General features: G+C 40.9%; 1 protein-coding gene across 4 annotated transcripts in view; it reads left to right on the forward strand.

Annotated features, from left to right (window-relative positions):
- Nucleotides 1-20,004, forward strand: part of PSD3 (pleckstrin and Sec7 domain containing 3) — a 542,217-nt gene that overhangs the window by 183,689 nt on the left and 338,524 nt on the right. Inside the window, exon 1 of one of the 4 annotated variants that reach the window (XM_081809808.1) lies at nt 1,933-2,128. The exons of the other annotated variants lie outside the window; for them this stretch is intronic. Coding sequence (XP_081665934.1) covers nt 2,108-2,128 — 21 coding nt within the window. The 5' untranslated portion in view covers nt 1,933-2,107. Of the gene's footprint in view, nt 1-1,932; nt 2,129-20,004 lie in introns of those variants that run through there. 4 annotated transcript variants of the gene reach the window in all.

The following is a 20,004-nucleotide window of genomic DNA, read 5'->3' on the forward strand; positions in this document are numbered from 1 at the left end:
ATAAGGCTCTGCCTCAGGTTCAACTGAGGTGTCAGTGCAATAGATATCAAAGGATATGAAAGTGAATGTGAGACAAACCTCAACCCCATGTGCAGATTTTTAAGGAAACGGTCCTGAGACCCTGTTCCACAATATTGGGTCCTACAGTCAGATCAAATCTATAAAAAGAAGAGTATGGGGCGCCTGGGTGGCTCAGTCGGTTAAGCGACTGCCTTCGGCTCAGGTCATGATCCTGGAGTCCCGGGATCGAGTCCCGCATCGGGCTCCTTGCTCGGCAGGGAGTCTGCTTCTCCCTCTGACCCTCCTCCCTCTCATGCTCTCTCTATCTCATTCTCTCTGTCTCAAATAAATAAATAAAATCTTTAAAAAAAAAAAAGAAGAGTATGAGGTCAGTGGGAGCCTAACTCTACTCCTCATTAGGGGGAGGTAGGGGGTGCTACTCTCTAATTCTAAGCCTAGTGAAGGTACTTTAAGGGGCCCCTTGGAGATATTTGAAATTGTTCCCTGTAGCTGGAAAATGCTGAGAATGGTGGCCTAACTCATGTCCCAAAAAACTAATGGAGACTGTGGCTTCCCAGGAAAATCAGTGTGGGAGACTGTTGACCATACTTTGGGGGCAGGGCCAGAGAGCTCCTGCTGTGTGGTTGGGATTAGCCTGCAGTTCCAGAATTAGTGAAGCCAGGGACATGTGAGTGTTTCTTGTGGACCAGGTGTGGATCGCGTGCAAGAGAGTTGGCCTTGGGTCTGCCCTCTTGGGGTATATCCAACAGGGTGGGCTGGAGAGAGACTCAGCGGCAACAGGAGGTGTCCCGCTGGGGTACCTAGGGCTGAATAACAGGAACAGGGGACCTCGCCCACCCTCTTCCCCACTGCAAACTTCCAGATAAGCAGAGAAGATTTTAATGCTAGGTCAAACGTTTTTTTAGCCACTTTCCTTTATTTAGGCACCTTCTTGCGATTACAAGAGGTAAGACTAGTCTTCGTGACATAAAACCGTAACACAAACATCCTATAAGCACCATGCAGTTGGCCCCATGGACTTCTACCTCTAGGTAGACCTGGCACGAGTGAAGCGCCCTTGACTTGCAATAGACCTTCCACGGGGTGGTTTTTAGATCGCCCTCTCCCTTCGCCAGACGAGGGCGCCTTTTCAGGTCCTGCCTTTGCCGCACACCACAGAGGGCAAGAGGAAAAAGAGCACGGGACTTTGGCACTTTCGACTGAAAAGGCAGTTTTTAAAGTGAGCTACCCCCTTGCAGGCACATTCAGTGTGGGATAGTCCGGAGACTAGACTGCCGGGTGGAGTGAGCGCCTGTCTTCCCAGGCAAGACCCTCCCCAGGGGAATGGACCTCAGATGGCGCGGCGGGTGGGCAGGTCGCCGGAACTCCGGCGGCGACTAGTGGCCCTAGGAGCCCCCGCAGAGGCAAACCAACCACAACCCCGACCTGAGGCACCTCCCCTCGGCACGCCTGCCGCCCAGGACCCTAGGGGAGGCGCGTAGGCGCGTGTCCCCGCCGGCGCGCGCCCCGGCGCTCTTCCTCCTCGCCGATCCTTCACCCGGCCCTTCCAGAGAGGAAACACCCTGGAAAGCGCCTCTCACTTTCCTCAGGGTGGGAAAACTGGCAGGGAAGAAGACAAAGCAACAGGCACAGTTCCGCACTCCGGCTGGAGGCCGGGCGGAGGGCGAGCCCGTGGCACCTAGCGACTGCTGAGGGCCCAGGGCACCGCCCCCGCTCGCCCTTGGGGCACCGCCCCCCCTCCCGCCCCCTCCCACCCTCTCCCACCCTCACCCACCCTCGGGAAGTTATTCCTTCCCGCTCTCCCGCCCCTCCCCGCCCCCCGGGCGCCTGCCCCGCCCACCGCCTCCAGCCGCAGACTGCTCTCGGACCTTCTCAGGGGGCCTCGGGGGCGGGCGGGCGAACGGCCTCGGCAGCCTCCGCCAGGGTGCGCACCGCCGCCGCCACCGCGGGGCTGCTGGTCCGCCGCCACTCGCCAGTCCCGCGAGCCCAACAAAGAGCGCGCGGTGCCGGCCGCCCGCCTGCAGTCGCGCCCGAGGCTACCTGGCCCGGGAGCGCCCGGCGACAGTTTCGGCGCGGGCGATGGAAGATGGAAGGAAGAAATGCCGCGGTGAGGCACGAGAACCGCCGGGGGCTGAAGGGCGTGTGGGGTCGGTCGCGTTGCTTACCCTCCGATCGGGGATGTGATTTGCTTTGTCGCTCCTTAGTCCCCTTGGGTCCCTGGGCCACTTGTGTTTGTGCCCTGATGTCAGATTCTGGTAACTGTTTTCCTTTTTGCGCTTCCTTTGTGTGTGTTAGGAGCCCAGAAGGGTCAACTTTGCGGTGTTAAGGTTTAGGGGTTTTAATTCAACCCTCCGCTTTGAAAACCTGCCTTGGAAAAAAAGCCTGAGTACTCGTACTTGCTTAATGATCGAAAGAAGGCAAGCATTAAAGAGGACTTAATGTGCCAGTTTTTACTCTGCCCAAGTCAGCTCTTGTATTTAGGGGCTATCACGTTTCCCTTTCAGAAAGAAAAAACAACAAAAAACCCCAAAACAAATTTGCATTGAGCGAGCAAACAGGGGAAGATTATTTGGTCTAATATTCTCAGTAGCTTTTAAAGACGTTTCATTCTGTTTTACATGCATTTAACTTTTATCTGCTGTTTTCAGCTGTAAATTCTAGCAAATGATGTTCTGAGATTTAAAAAAAATCCGGGTTAACACTTAGAGAACGTGGGTTTAGAATGTTGTCCTTGACTTAAATAATAAATGTTTAGTTTTACCGGTCCCCTCGAGGGTATGTTAAACACCCAGTAGGCAGAAGATGTAAAGGGCATTACGATTTTATTTTATAGAAACTGGTTTGCCTGACAGTGGGATGCAGGATTTCCACACCAGAGTAACTCTTCAGTGGGTCCAGGTGTTGGTGTAGGGAAAAGGCAGATCTTGAAAATTACACCAAGTGGGATTCTGAGAACAAATGCTTTGTTTCATTAACTATAGTTCCATATATACAAAGGATTTTGCAAAGCCCAGTAGCCAAGTAAGACAGAATTTCAGCTGTCAAGGAGCTGCTTTCTAGTAGGAGAGACTTCTGCATAGGTTACATGGAGGAACCCAGAGGGAGGAGAGCTTCTGACCTAAGGGCTTGGAAGTCCTCTGAGAGGAGCTAGCTGTTGAGCTGGACCTTGAAGTGGGGAGGGTTTGGCTGTTTTTTTGTGTGGGAGGGAAAGGATGTTCCCTGCTGAAGGAAGAGAAATGCACTTTCTATCCTATTCCAAGAAATGCTTTACCATCCTTTCTTAGAGTATTTACAAATCAAGAGATTTTTTTTTTTAAGTCATTAAATTCCTCTTCACTTGAAAATGCAACATGCTCAACAGAACCAGCAAAACAATACAGAATAAATTAACACCTTCCCAACCAATTTTTAGTGGCTTGATGCATGTCTTTCTAACAACTTTCTTATATCCATTCACAGATCATATCACAAATATATGATTCGTCTTGCCAGATACTTTATTAACATATGCTTTTTGTACAAAAAGGAGCAGAGTGGTACCATGGAAAGCACTTGGGTGGAACACTTGGCTTGTAGGTTTTGTCACTGAGTTTTTGCTGTTGTCTTGGGCAAATCATTTTAACCTCTAGCTAAAATTTCTTCCTTTGTAGGTTGAGGGGATTGGGTAGATGCTTCCTCAGAGCCATCTAGCATTTTATGGTAACATGCTTAAACATGTATATGCATTACTTATTTAGTGATGTAGTCTTCACTTCACATTCTGACTATCTCAGTTTGTGTTTGTGAACGGATCATCGCTCTTATGCTATCCTGGCCATTGAAAGTGGGAGAGCGATTAAAGCTGCAAAGCTAAAATAACACCTTATTTAAAGGTGAAATTCCACAGTTGAATGTTATTTTTAAAAATGCAAGCATAAGAAGCTTGATTTGCAAATCTCAATTTGTGTTAGTTTTAAAAAAATTTTGCTGACACTCTTCGTTTGTGAACAAAGAATAATGCATACTTTACTATGTACGTTGTACTTAAGAGGTTCAATTTTGCTTTTAATTAAATAGTAGCAGTTAAAAAATGGGATGGGATAAAAAAAATGGGATACCTTGGAAATCCTTTTAGGCTAGTAAATCTTGGGAATTTGGAAATAAAAATAAAATAAGACAGAAAGTTCATTGAAAAAGGAAAATTCAGAGATACTTTCCATAAATGGCTCTATTCACTTTCTAAAAACTTGGTATTTATTTATTTGTTTGCTAATCCTGGTGGAAAATATGAATGGGATTTAGTCTGACATTACATTAAAAACAACAACATGTCCAAGGCATTACTACTTTCAGAGGTGATTTTTTTTTCCTTTAGAAATTGTGGAGTCATCTGTCCTGCCTTATTCATAAACTAACATGCTATTGTGGTAATGGGTTAATCTCAGTCATGGTTAATCTGAGGCAAAAACCATGTGAACATTAAAATGTATATGCGCTTTGGCCTCCAGATTGGTTTGTTTGAGGTTTACCAGAGGTATCTTGTCATATGGCAGTTATGAAAAGAGCATTTCTTTGGGCTTGGGTTGGATTAGGAGGTGAGTAATGGATGGTGATCCTTTCCAATTTTTAGAAATGAATTCAGACATTGAAGTTTAGGCAGTCTGTGAAAAATAATCTGGCGATCAGTAGGTGACCAAAGTCCACTTACCTCAGGATATGAGTCAGGCTCCCAGAAGGCTGCGGATCTAGTCTAGCCTTAAATCACTGTTGTTTTGTGGGTTCTCAACAGTTAGGGATTCTTCCCCTGTAGTCTGGGCCAAACACAGAAGTCCTTAGTTTCCCTTTGCTGAGAGTGGAGGTGATTTATCTTGAATACTGCCTTTTAGTTCTTTCTGAATTCTTTTACAGTTAAACCAGCCTAACCTTATGTTAGAGGAGTACAGGATCCAGATGAATTTCTCCAGAGCATTTGTTCAGAGTGTCCGTGTCAGGACAGTTTGTGTTGTTTGTGATATTGCAGACTCAGAGGCGTGCTGGAAGGAATTTTAGTGGGGACATTTTGAGAGTGTGTCCCTTTGTACTTTCCCTGTGTTCCAGAGCTACAAGACCATCTTCCAAAGACATTTCTCAAATACACGCTGCAGATTAGTGTTCGTTGCAGTGGCTACAGTGCAGTGGCAGGGTGGATCACTGCTGCAGTTTACAGTGGAGGAAAAAACACAGCTTGCAGCATATAGTTAACAAGCTATTCTTTTTTTTTTTTTAAGATTTTATTTATTTATTTGAGAGAGAATGAGATAGAGAGAGAACATGAGAGGGGGGAGGGTCAGAGGGAGAAGCAGACTCCCCGCCGAGCCGGGAGCCCGATGAGGGACTCGATCCTGGGACTCCAGGGTCATGACCTGAGCCGAAGGCAGTCGCTCAACCAACTGAGCCACCCAGACGCCCAACAAGCTATTCTTAAATCCAGATCACCAGATTTCCATGCCTCCTTTGAAAATAAGGTGTAACTCATAACCGTAATGAATCTTTGCTTATGCTATCTTATTTATATAAAAATAGCACATGTCCCTGCAGTCCTTGTTTTTCACTGGGCCCAGAAGGTCAACAAACTGGGGCCCAGTTGGTGCCTAATCGGCAGGGACTTTGTTGACAATCCAGGACACAGAGGTGGTGAAACATTTTTTCTCTTGAGCATACTTGTGGTGTGAGGGAGTCACCCCCTCGCCCCTACTTCCATGTGAGTGCCAGGCCCTGACTAGGGCCCGCCACTCATTTCTTGGGGCTTGCTTAACTTTGAACAGCCATGTAGTATGAAACTCCCTTTTCCTTGGCCACAAATCAGTGATATGAGTCAGAATAATTGTACATGTTGATGGATGGTTTTCAAGTTTATCCTTGGAGTTAGGGACTTACGGTGAGTGGAAAAATAAGCATTTTGACCTGAGCCCGAGGCTCTTTTCTTAACAGTATTTTTATGTGGGTTGTCTGAGCAGCAGCATTTTCCTTTAAATTTCATCTTAAGTCCCAACTTCTGGAAAATGCTTATTTTAAGCATTTTAGAAAAGCTAATTTAAGTTTTCAGGAGATGCATTGTTACCATCATAGCTAATACTGATTGAGATTCACTGTGTGCTTTGACAGATTACCTCCTCTAGTCCCCATGACAACCCCATGAGGTCAGCACTGTCATTATCTCCATTCTGAAGTCTGGAGAGGTTAAGTAACACAGCTAACAAGTGGCAGAATGAGGTTTAAATTCAACAGTCCAATTTTCTTAACTACTGTTCTGTTTTTATGTCCTCAAAGTTAGCATTGCCTGTTGCAGAAACTGAACTTTTTGGCTCTCATATTTAGATTCTGTATGTCTTAGAACCTGAAATGGGATGACTAATCAACAGCCATTATTTTATATATGTGTTGGCTTAAGTGGTAGGACCAGGATTGTAGTTTGGCTCAAGAGATGGAAATTGTGTAATTTTCTTTCAAAAACACTCTTAGTGTCTAAAGGGATCACTAAATGGATTATGTAAGGAGTTCTGTATAGTTATAAGCAATTCATTGGAATTCAAAATAAAGCAGATTTACAATTTGAAATTGAATGTAAGGCTCACCTATTTTAACTTATAATTACGTCACCTCATAGAAGTAATCTAGACTTTTTTTTTTATAATTGCGGGTGTTGACACAGAGAAGGCTGTTTTTTTCTTCCCGTGAGCTGGGACTTCGGTTGTTGAGAAAAGGAGCCTGAAACAATGAGGAGGAGGAGGAGAATGAGCTGAGGGCATTAATAAAAAGATCAAGCAGCAACTGCTCCCTTTTCTCTTACCTTCTGTTCCCAGACTTGTGCTAAGAAAAAGTGAATTATAGAAATGGAGTAGCTTGGTTCTTTCTATGGCTTTCTGTGGTCTGTGGACAAGGCGAGTAGAAACATGTAAATAGAAGAAGCTGTAGCTTCTTTTGTTTCAACTTGAGGAGATTATTGGTTAAGGGCCACTGGAACTGCTTTTCTCGGTATATGAAAACTTACACCCTTTTCTGAATTTTGATTTTTTTTTTGGTAATCCTTTCCAAGAAGTTATTTGATAGGCACAGTATAGATTCACTCAGAGGACACTGGGGGAAAGGGAAATCTAGGGGTAACAGTGAGTGACATATACAGTGCAGTTAAATGATTGCTGCCTATGTGATTAATAATATTTTCTAACAAAATTATATTAGGAAGATACTGAGAAATGACAGCAGGCTGTGTGATCTTTCATAGCATCTTACTACCCTGATCTTTCCTTCATGTCTCTAAAAGCTACAAGTCGGAGTGTTTAAAGAAGGAAGATAGTTCCTTGGGGCTGAAGTTTTTCATTTGAACATCAGAGTTTGCTCTGGGCAGGTGTTTATTTTCAGCTTTTATTTCTAGTGGCTTCAAAGGGTCCGTGAGCTGCCTGCCCCACCTGCTGATGCTTATTTCTTCCTATAAAAATTCCCTGTGCCAGAAAAAATCCCATTGCTTTCCATGAACTAATATCTATAAGTAAATTAAGGCAGAACCTGAAGTACAGACATTAATATGCTATTCATTCATTCAGCAGATGTTAAGTACTTACCGTGTGCTAAATTCTATGTTAGGCCCTAAAAAAGCTTGTCCACTGACCACTAAGAAAACCTGCCAAGAACATTCAGAGGCATTTGGGTACTTCTGAGAGTCAGACCTCACAATCTGTAAATACTGATAATGTACCTAAGAACTCTGAACTTACAAACTTTTGTAGAATCAGTGAAGTTTCTGTCATATCAGTATTGTTAAATGGAATTTTTTGCTATGATGGCAATATTCTATATCTGTGCTGTCCAGTATGGTAGTCAGTAACCTCATGTACCTACTGAGAGCAGTTGGAATGTGGCTAGTGAGATTTAGGAACTGAATTTTAAATTTTATTTATTTAGGTGAATTTAAATAGCCTCATGTGGCTAGTGGCTATTATGTTGGATAACACAGCTCTAGGGCAAAAATGCGCTAACAGATAGCATTGGCTATCCTGGGCAGTCATTTCCCATGTGACCATCTGGTTGCTTATGATGTGTTCACCAACGAGGCTTTGTTTTTAGTTTTGCACATATTTACAAAAGCAGTGAGAGTGTATGGAAGCATGGGATTTTAATGGAAATGAAAGTGGAGGTAAAATCACTGAAAATGATGAAAAGGAAAAACCTTTGATAAAATGGAAAAACTTGAGTGTCTTGCTGAGAGTCTTCTATTATATTAATAATTAGGTGCTTGAGAACTTATGGAGATGGTGAGAACACTGCAGTTGACTTTTTTGTTGCAAGTTGTGGATAGGTCATAATTTCAAGTCCCCTTTGATCTGCCTACCATTGCAGTGAGTATCAGGGTGGGTCATGCCCAATATCTAAGTGGCTAAGGTCTTTCCTGGGACCCCTTAAAGCTGTCCTGGAGGCCCAATGGATTTTTAGTGTAGATGAAGCCGACTAGGAAAGACGCCTGAATAGCATAGATGTTCACAAGGAATGGGCCTGGTTTTAAAACTACTCATTAGTAGAGGTGCTTCCGCACCATCCTTAGAGATCGAGAACACAGACAATGGAATGGAGGGAAAAAAGTCTTACTCTTTTTCCCCAAATACTTTTTAGTGACAAGTCTGGGAGGTGGACAGCCCTGTTTTCAGGCTCCAGGATTTCTCCAGGTAGGCGTACAAGAATAGCCTTGAGTGTAGCATGTGTGAAATCATGAGAGAATTCTCCTGGTTGGGCCTCTGTTGAAATAGATTCCAGTTTTTGAGTTTTGTAACTTGTGGTGAAAACAATGAAATCAAGGCATAACAATACAAAAACGTGGGGATAGGAAGAGGAGAAGGAATAACATGTATTCTGTATTTACTATGTGCCAGGCTCTGTGTGAAGTGTGCGTGTGTTGTGTGTGTGAACTTATATATTCTTAATATGTTCTTTACATTATTGTAAGATAGGTGGTGTCCCCATTTTCAGAGGATGAAATTGAGGCTCATGAAGGTTTAAATGGGATTCTTTTTAAAAACAACTTTATCGACAATAAAGTTTACATACCACACAACTCATCCATTTAAAGTGTACATTTAGTGACTTTTAGTATGTTCACAGAGTTGTGCATTTGTCACCATAGTCAACTTTAGAGCATATTCATCACCTCAAAATAAACTTTGGACCTATTAGCTGTCACCCTTCCCAACCCAGGCAACTGAATATCTACTTTCTATGGATTTGCCTATTCTGCACAGTATGTGGCCTTTTGTGACTGTCTCCTTTCATTTAGCACAATGTTTTCAGTGCTCATCTGTGTTGTACTTCATTCCTTTTAATTGCTGAGTAATATCCATTTGAATACGCAGGGCGCATTTCATTTATTCATTCATCAGATAATGGGTTGTTTCCATTTTTTGGCTATTAGGAATGATGCTGCTTTGAACATGCATGTACAAGTTTTTGTGGGGACATATGTTTTCATTTCTCTTGGATATATACATAGGAATGCAATTGCTGGGTCATATTATAACTCTATGTTTAGCACTTGGAGGAATTGCCAAACTGTTTTTCACGGGGCTGCACTATTTTACATTCCCATCAGCGATGTGTGAGGATTCCCATTTCTCTACATCCTCATCAACACTTGTTATTTTCTCTGTTTTTTATTTTAACCATCTTGTGGGTGTGGAGTGTTATTTCATTGTGGTTTTCCCTAATGTAGTTGAACATCTTTTCATACGCTTGTTGCCCATTTTTATATCTTCTTTGGAGAGATGTCTCTTTAGATCCTTTGCTCTTGGTAAAATTGGGTTGTCTTTTAGAATTGGGTATTTGTCTTTTCATTATTGAATTGTAAAATTTCTTTATGTATTATGGATACAAGGCCTTTGTCAGATATATGCTTTGCAGATATCTTCTTCCATTCTGTGGGTGGTCTTTTCATTTTTTGTCTTATCCTTTGAAGCAAGTGAGGATCTTTATATTAAGCAAAGCATGAGAGGGCTTAGCACACTTCACGTATGTACTGAGGTCAGTCAACAAAATGACTCGTAAAATGGCTTATGTAATGAATGTCATCTTGTTTGTTTCTGGTTGGAGAAAAAGATAGATTTAACCTTTGCCTAAGCTACTCAGATAGAGTTGCAAAGCTTTCATGTGTATTAAAAGTAAAATTTGCAAGTCGTTTCTCTATAGACTTTTATGTACAGAAAATAGTGCTTTCCTCTTGGATTCAACAGAGAACTGTTAAAAAGGAAAAGAATGGGGCGCCTGGGTAGCTCAGTCAGTTAAGCATCTGCCTTTGGCTCAGGTCATGATCCCAGGATCCTGGGATCGAGCCCCACGTCTGGCTCCCTGTTCAGCGGAGAGTCTGCTTCTCTCTCTCCCTCTGCTGCTCCCCCTGCTTGTGTGCTCTCTCTCTATCAAATAAATAAATAAAATCTTTAAAAAAAAATAAAAGGAAAAGGAGCCTTTACCAAGAAGAGCCCTCTTTTGAGGTCCTGTAATTTTTATGATCTAAATAGTGTTTCCCATATTTGTCTATCAAAGGAATTACCTGGTTTTAGATTTCTAGGGCCAGTTGAAGGTTCTGGTTCAGGAGTTCTGAAGTGGCACTTTTCCTCAACACTTCCCATGATTAGGATCAGGAATGCTTGAGAAGCTCTGATCTAAACTGGTAATAATCATGACCTTTAGTGGTTGCCCCTAGAACTTAATTAGACCTCTTTAGTGGGTGTGGCCTCCAGGGGACAAGCATCCTTCACTGAGGGTTATTACAAAGAGCAGATCCAGCCAGTCTGACTACTTTGCTTACTGCAGCTACTGATCTTGATCCAACACAACCCAAATTCTCTTCCCCTCCCCTTATATAGTAGAGATAGTTCCACTATAAAAATTTAATCCAGGTTCATAAACATTTTCATGTCATAAGGTTACCACCGTCCTCCTGAGAATATTGCTCTGTTTCCTTTTCCTCTCCTTTAAGATGTGTTCATAATTTTCTTAGCATTGTTGAATCCCTGGAGGCCTCCCATAGCCACACAAATCTCCATGTAACTTGGTTACTTACCTGGGTGGGTGGGAATTATTTTCAATCTTCAAGTCACACAGCTATTAATTGGTAAAACTGATCTTTCTTGTACCCTGTATTATTATTGCCTGTAGTGCACTGTGGTTGCCAAGAGGAAAATTCTAGTACTTTGTGTGGTGCTTTGGCACATAGTAGTCACTTAGTAAATGTTTGTTCGATGAATGAGTCGAACACCACAGTCTCTTTAATAGCTAAGCCCAGGAACCCTTCCAAAAATGTATGGACACAGTAGGTGCTCTGACTTTTAGCCTTGTGTTATGGTGGAGTAGAATTTCCAGAGTCAGCAGATTTCTGGCCTCATCATTTTTTGTTGTTGGCTTCACTGTGGGGTTTTGTTGCATCTCCTGTTTTGGGGAAGTGGAATTTTCCCCTACTTTGTAGACAGTGTTCGTGGTCTGCTTTTACAGCTCCAGGTGTCTAGAACATTCCTTTTAGCTTTCCTGGAAACAATCTTTTGTATGTACCCATATGTAATTGTTTTACATAATATTTAATTGAATTAGACAATTTCAGTAGCAGGTACAACTGGCACAAGTCAGTTTGGGAGCAAACACAGTTGATTCGTGGTAACCATCAGCTCAATGATAGGAGCAGAATTTCATGAACTTGCCAGAGTCTTGATTACTAGCTATAGGCACCGAGTAATAATGGGCATCAGCTAGGATGTTTTACAGGGTGAATGTTCATCCTGGAGTTGGCTAATTGGAGGTTGGTCGAGAGCTTCTGCTCTAAATGTGACTTCCTATACATAACTTCAGAAACAGGCAAACATATATGAGAATTAATATTATAAGGTGGAGAAATTAAGACACTCCATTTTTTTAAAAGTTAATTTTGGCTTTTATCTGCCTCACATCACTTCTGTTTGTGTACAGAGTTACTTTACTCCTGAATAATTTATTTCTGCATGTAAATGTTTTTTGAAATTATTTTGCTTTCCTTTTACATGGACATAGTTGAAGTTCTTTTAAAATGTGGTTTGTAAAAATATGACCCACCCATGTCTATCTATTGAGTGAGTATATTACTAAAGTATTAATACCCCAATTTTTTGTCTTATATTTAAGTTCAGAGGTTCACCGAAAACAGGGTTGCACCCAGATCTTTTATATTATTAAAACATTAAGTGCTTCGTACTTTGTGTCGTAATTTCTCTATCTTTTTTAGAAATGAAAGCCCATTCTGTTGGTCTGGCAACTTTGACCTGCTTCAGGAAGGGTATCCATATCCAGACCATCTTTTCAGTGTGCTCTGGTGAAGCAAGATCTAGGGTTTTGAGAAGTCCTAGTGCCTTTGGAGTGTTTTAGAGTATCCCTCAGTTTAGAGAACTATGTTTTTACATTACTCAGTTTTTTTATGAGGTTAACTTAATTTTTAAATTGGAGCCCCCCCTTCTTTTCCCCACAGTATCTGAAATGAATATACATACAAAGTGCCTTATTAAAAGTATGCTATCATATATCATATTCAGGTCTGTATCACTGTCCTCTTTTGTTCACTCACTTATTTATTAAACAAATATTTATCGTCTCCTATGTACCAGGCATTATTTTTAGATACGGGGGATACAGTCATCAATAAAATAGACAAAAAATTCTTACTTTTGCAAGGTGTGTGAAGTACTTTGGGGAAAAATAAAGCAGAGGAGAGAGATTAGGAATGAGGTGGAGTTGCAATTATAAATAGGATCGTCAAGGATGGCCTCAGTGAGGTGACTTGTGATAAAAGGCCTGAGGAAGGTAAAGGGAGTCATGTAGGGAAGAGTACTTCAGGAAGACTGGACAGCAAGGGCCAAGTCCTGAAGTTGAGGCATGCTACCCACTGTCAAGGAACTACAAGAACAGTGTGACTGGAGTAGAGTGAGCAAGGAGGAGAGTAGACACCAGTTCCTGTGAGGCCTCTGGTCTTGTAGGCTATTGCCAAAGGCTTGGGCTTGTACTTAGAGTGAGAGCAAAGAAGCCAGGGGAGAGTTTCAAGTAAAGATGTTACATGGTCTGGCTTCTGTTTTAAGAAGACACACTGCTGCTATGTCTCATGAGACTAAACTAAAGTGGGGAAGGGTAGAAATAAGGACACCAGTTAGGAGGCTATTGTAGGAACCCAGATGAATGATGGTGACTAGAGTGTTATGTTTTGAAGGTAGAGTGGTAAAGATTTCATGAGTGACAGGATGTGAGATGTGAGTGAGAGAACTCCGTGGTGAATTGGAGGGTTTTTAGCTTATGCAGCTTGAAGGATAGAGTTGCATTAACTAAGCTAGGGAGACAATGATTTGGGGGGGAAGATCAGGAGCTCAGTTTTGGAGATGCCCAGTTGGCAGTTGGATATATTACTCTGGATTTTAGAGCAGGTCTGGGCTGGAGGTAGACACTTGGGAGTTGTCAGAGTATGGGATTGGATGAAATCCATAAGAGAGTGAGTGTAGATAGAGAAGCAGAGAGGTTCAGGACCAAGGACCTGGGCTACTTCCACACTGAGGTTGGGAGATGGAACCAGTAAAGGAGAATGAGAAGCAGCAGCTAATCAGGTAGGAGGAAATCCAGGAGAGTGCGGAGTCTGGGAGCCAAGTGAAGAAGGACAGTGAATCAGATGCTCCCAAGATGAGGGTCAAGACTTGACTTAGGAATTTAGGAATGGGGAGCTCACTGGTGAGCTTGACAACAGCAATTTTGGTGGAGTATTAGGGACCAAAATTGGTAAGGATTCAGGAGAGAGCAGGAATAGAGAAATGGAAACATCAAACATGGACAAATATTTCAAAGGATTTTTGCTGCAAAGGGAAGGTGAGAAATATAGCTGAAGGGAAAAGCAAGGTCAAGAGAGATTTTAAAATGGAGAAAATAGCAGTATGTTTGCTGATAGGAAAGACAGTAAAGAGGAAAAAAGGAATGAGCCTTCATGTAGTAGCATAATTCTCATTCAGAAGAACATTGATTTTGTTTGATACAGCTCAAATCATTTAGCTTTCTATTGTAAACACGAATTCTTGTTAATGCAGTTTGTATGTTCAACATACAAAGTTCTTATCTTCCCATCTCCATCAAAAACCCAAACCTTTTCTTTTGTCTGAGCCTTTAAATAAATGATGTTTTGGTATGGATAGTTTCTGTTCATCTTAAACAACCTAACGTAGTCCTTAGTTCTGCACCAGTATGCATGGGCTGGAGGTACACTCAATTCACATACCTTCTTCAGTAGCTGATGACTTTTTTTTTTTTAAGACTTTATTTTTTAAGAGCAGTTTTAAGTCCACAGCATAATTGAGAGGAAGGTACAGAGATTTCCCATTTATCTCCTACCCCCACCCATTCATAGCATCCCCCATTATCAACATTTCCCATCAGAGTGGTACATTTGTTACAGTTGGTGAACCCACACTGACACATCATCATCACCCAAAGTCCATACTTTACATTAGGGAATTACTCTTGGTGTTCTGCATTCTGTGGGTTGGCAAAAATGTATAATGATTTGTATCCTTCATTCTTATATCATACAGAATATTTTCACTGCCCTAAAAAGTTCTCTGTACTCTTCTTATACATCCTTCCCCACTGTCCCAGCACCTGGCAACTGATCTTTTTACTGTCTCTACAGTTTTGCTTTTTCTAGAATGTCATATAGTTGGAATCATGAAGTGATTGGCTTCTTTCACTTAGTAATATGACCTAAGCTTCCTCCATGTTTTTTCATGGCTTGATAACATTTCTTTTTAGTGCTGAATAATATTCCATTGTCCGCATACACCACAATTTATCCATTCACCTACTGAAGGATGTCTTGGTTGTTTCCAAGTTTTGGCAATTATGAATAAAGCTGCTGAGAACATACGTGTGGAGGTTTTTGTGTGGGTAAATACCAGGGAGCATGATTGCTGGATCATATTATAAAAAGAGTATGTTTAGTTTTGTAAGAAAATGCCAAATTGTCCTCCAAATGGCTGTACCATTTTTGCATTCCCACGAACATTGAATGAGAGTTCAGAGATACTATTTCTGAGCTTATTTTTACCTCCGTAGGTTTTGCTTCTGTTTTCTTCCTGTTTTCTCTTACTTCTCTCTAGCAAGAACTTTCTGACCCTCAGAACATGTAGCATTTCAGTATCTTCTGCCATCCAATCTTTGCATTTTTATTGATCTCTGCAAAAAGGCTATTAGCTCCTGGGTGTTTGTTTAGTAATTAGGTAGCTGAAGGGACTCGAAGCACATTTCATTTGTATGAATGGCCAGACTTCTGGGTCTTATTTAAATCTTGAGGCACCACATACTGACAAAACTTCTCAGATGGCTCTAGAATTGAAGAGGTACTTAATCAAAGGTAATTTTTTTTTTTTTTGGTTGAGGAAGAGTTTGAAGTTAATTACATATAAACTCTGAAAATTCATTTAAGTTTTTACATTTAGTTTCTGCTATAATTTAGAACATATATCTTGTCCTGAATTTAATTTTCATGAGGCATATTTTTTAGGATCACCTGTATCAGTACAGTCTAATGGAAATACAGTACAAATTTTATATATAATTTTAAAATCCAGGATCCAGGGTTTGAACTCTAGACAGTCTGATTCGAGAGCTTATTTTCTTACAGGCTGTGCCAGATTGTTTCCTCAGCATATCTTAGCAGTGCATCTTTAAATTGTATGATTGAGGGGTGAAGAGTGGGGATCGCTTGATTTATGAAATCAATATATTCTGGAAACTTGAGTGTAAATTAACTCTTTAAATAAATCACATTCTGTTTGCCATTAATTTGTCTTAATTTTAGAGTTGCTTTATCTTGATTTCTCACTGATGTTCCATTACAGTTGAGCCTCAACACTTTATTACTCTGTCCAACTCTGACTTGGGGGAAAAACACCTAATAATATATAAAGCATACCTTCAGTGTGAGAGAGAACTGGAACCCAGTAACTATTTATTGAGTGATTATTGTATGCCAAGCATTGTGCTAATAAGACTTTGCACTTATTGTCTTATTTAATCATTAAAATGATGCTGTACGGTTGGTTTTCTCTTCCTCAGTAAGTGCCAAAAGCTGTGCCACTGCAGTCCAAAACAGTTAGATTCTGTGAGAATTACTGTATTCGATTCTGGGGGTCATATTTTAAAAGAGACATTAACAACGAAAGGGCAGTTAGGTGGCTGAGTGGTAGGTGAGTGGTCAGAAAATAATATGATACTAGGAGAGATCGTAGAAATTGTGATCTTTAACCTAAGGAAAGAAGACTCAGTGGATAGAAAGTTGTTTTTAAGTATTTGGGACAAGAAATGTGATCTAAAGAGAAACCTGACTATGGGAAAGGACTATACTTTTCTGTCTTTCTCCAAAGAATATAGAAGAGAAATTTGCAGAATAACACATTTTTATTTCTGAATAAGAAAGAACTTTCTCAAATAATTGTTTGAAAAACTAAACCAACTTTAGATGTGTTTGGACAGAGGCTATGTCCTTACCTAGATATTTTAGATTAAATGCTTGTATTTGGAAGGTTTGGATTATAGGAATTGGCCATTGGGCGAGTTGTCCAATTCTTCACATGAAAGTTCTTGGGAGTTTGTGATTTTGTCATAGATTGTGTCCTAAAATCAGATGCTTTTATAATATAAATAATTGTCTCAGTTGGTTTGTAAATTAAGTTGGAGATTGTGATTAATAAGAATGTCAGAGCTAAGGATGAAATCTTATAGTCTAACCTCATTTTGCAAATGAGGAAACTGAGAGAGAAAGTTACAGAGGATAAAGCCCCTGTTGGACAAATAGTCAGGCATTAACTTCATAGGTGAAACAGACTAAATCACTTACAGCACATGTTTAAAGGTCCTTTTTAACCTTACCCAGAGCTAACAGAATGAAGCATCTGGAATTCTAATTGGGGCACACTGGAGTCCTTTTGTTGTTGTTATCTCATCTGAACTTGGAGCTCAGTGATTTTCCTAAAGACAAATTTTCTGTTTCTTCATGGTGTTTTAGTTCCTTGGAAACATATGCATCTTCACATTAAAAGCAGAAGAAGGTACAGTGGCTCTGATAATTTATTGTTCATTCAACATATATTTATTGTAGGTCTCCTGTGTGCCAAACACTTTCCTGAGCAGGGTTGTACTGTCACAGGCTTTTACTCTGAGATGGGAAGCCATCAAATAGTTTTGAGCAGAGGATGAGGAGATTAGCTTTTTTTTTTAAAGATTTTATTTATTTATTTGACAGAGAGAGAGCACAAGTAGGCAGAGCGGCAGGCAGAGAGAGTGGAGAAGCAGGCTCCTCGCTGAGCAGGAAGCCTGGCGTGGGGCTGGATCCCAGGACCCTGGGATCCTCACTTGAGCCAAAGGCAGAGGCTTAACCGACTAAGCCACTCAGGTGCTCCCCACCTTAAAAAAAAAAGAAAGAAAGTATGGCTGAAATATAAAAGGATTCTCTAGGAGTTTCCCCCAGGTGTAGTCTGCTTTGATTTAGTGAGACACACCTTTTGGCCCCTAGGCACAAGATTGGAATAACGGCAATTAGAGGTTTATATAAATTATATATGTAAGTTCACAACAAGTTATATAAGTAAGTTCTTAATAAAACAAGTATAGACCTCTTGAAAATATTTACCGTATGCCAGTTTGAAAAACATTATAACTTCTTGATAGAATTTACAGACCTAGGTTTGAATCTTACCTCTTAGGGGTGATCTGATTTTGAAATGTATGAATTCTCTGAGCTTCAGTTTCCTCATTGGTGAAATGGGGGTAAAACCTTTTTCATGGGACTTTTTTGATGGTTAAATGGTTAAAGTGGGACCATGCATGTAAAATGCTCAGCTCAGTGCCTGGCACATTGTAAACATTCAATCAGACTATTACTATGATAATTGAGTCAAGGGAATTTTAAGATGGGTATAAAGATAGATTTGGAGTGCTAACTCTGAGAGTTAATTTATTTTTAGTTTAGACTAAATGTCTTAAATACCTTTGTCTAGAAGTCCTGACATTGACTCAATGCTTAAAAATAATACCCTTCCTTAATACTGTTTTACATGTATATGAATTAATCCTTTTATATGTCACTAGCTGCTTTTGTGGTGTCACAATGTGGCAAATTCTAGAGCCCTCCTCCACATTCCACAGCCCTTATCAGTTTGGACCAATTCTGGAGGTTTGGCTATTGATAAAAGCAGGCAGGGAAGGGCCCTGCCTGTAGGTCATAGTTGACCTCTAGCCAGAGGACACCCAAGGGGCTGGTTCACTGTGGAAGCTGCCTGGGTTTGAGGGGTGTGTGCATGTGTGTGTACTCTGTTATCCAAAATCTTTGTCCTCCCAGAGAGTAAACACAACACCCTATGATTCTGTGGACGAGGTCACCTCTGTAATGTTTTTTGTTTGCCCATTTTTACACCTTGAAATTCAGTCTGACTTTTAGTTCAGTATTCTATCTATGGCTGTGTCTGGTTAAAAGCATAACAAATTTGACTTGCCAGTCTCCAAGTGATACTAGGAGAAAGTTCTGTGTAAAACTGACTTGGACCTCAGTAAAACATGTCTTTAGGGTGCCCTCCTTTCCTTTTGCTATGGCATCAGTTGCTTCTAGCCCAGTGCTCCGTCTTATTTTCCTGAGGCTTTAGGTATCACCTAGCTGAGTTCATAAATTCATCTGGGTTAATGGGAGAGGGTTAGAGGACATTTTAACTGTTTTTGGAGGCACTATTTTGTTTTCCTCTCCCCTCAGTTATTTGAAAGTACTTTGACAAAAACAAGGCCGCTGTGTTAATACCACATTTCAGCATTATTTTCAGTTGAGCCATTAGTGCATGTCAGAGTCATGAGAATTCTAGATCATGGAAAAGGTAGGTGCATGGCAGGTCTCTTGTGAAGATATAGGCACATAGAGCCCTTTTTGTTTTCCCTTTGGATTGTGTAATTTTTTAAAATTCTACTTTAAAATATAAAATTTTAATTTTAAACTTTTTCTGATTATGGGAAAAGGCCTGGTAATTGTGGATTAATTGGGATATACAGAAATATTTAAAGAAGACAACAAAAATCAACTAATCCTTCTACTTAGACATAAAACAGTTAATCTTTTTTTTTTTTTTTAAAGATTTTATTTATTTGGGAGAGACAGAGACAGAATGAGTGAGCATGATGGGGGTGGGGGGTGGGGGTGGGGAGCTGCAGGCAGACAGGGAGGGAGAAGCAGGTTCCCTGCTGAGCAGGGAGTCTGATGCTCCTCCATCCCAGGGCCCTGAGACCATGACCTGAGCTGAAGGCAGACCCTTAACGGACTGAGCCACCCAGGCGCCCCATTGTTAACTTTTTTGAGAGATTTCTGTTTCCTCTCTCATTCTGGGTGTGTGTGTGTGTGTGTGTGTGTGTGTGTGTTCATATAGTATACAGTTTTACGTGGTGTTTTAGTTTGCTTAATATTATAATATGAGCATTTCCCCATGTCATTAACACTATTTGCAGGTATGCTTTATGATTTGTTATTATTGTTTTTGAGGAGCATCCTTCTTTTTTAATTGAAGTATAGTTGACGTGCGATGTCACATTAGTTTTAGCAAATATGTTTTTTAAGTGGCCACCTGCTATTTAATCTTAGGGCTTTTCTGTAAGTTTTTTAACCAATTCCCTATTACTGAATACTTAGGATGTTTCTATTTTTTCATTGTGATGACATATATATACACCTTACAAATAAAGGCTTTTATATAAACTTTGTGTCTATGTCTGATTATTTCCATAGAATGTTTTCTTAGGAGTTTGAGAGTCAAAGGTGTGAACTTTTTAAGGTCCCCAAATCTGTATTCCTTTCTGGAAAGGTGGCACCAGTTACATTTTACCCACCATCATATAGAGGCAGACAGAAACATGTGGTTTTTAGGTGATACAGGTTAGGGCTGGCTCCGTTTTAGCCACTGT

This window comes from Leptonychotes weddellii, chromosome 2 (genome assembly GCF_054177405.1).
Source record: "Leptonychotes weddellii isolate Sample4059 chromosome 2, ASM5417740v2, whole genome shotgun sequence".
NCBI classification, from domain to species: Eukaryota; Metazoa; Chordata; class Mammalia; order Carnivora; family Phocidae; genus Leptonychotes; species Leptonychotes weddellii.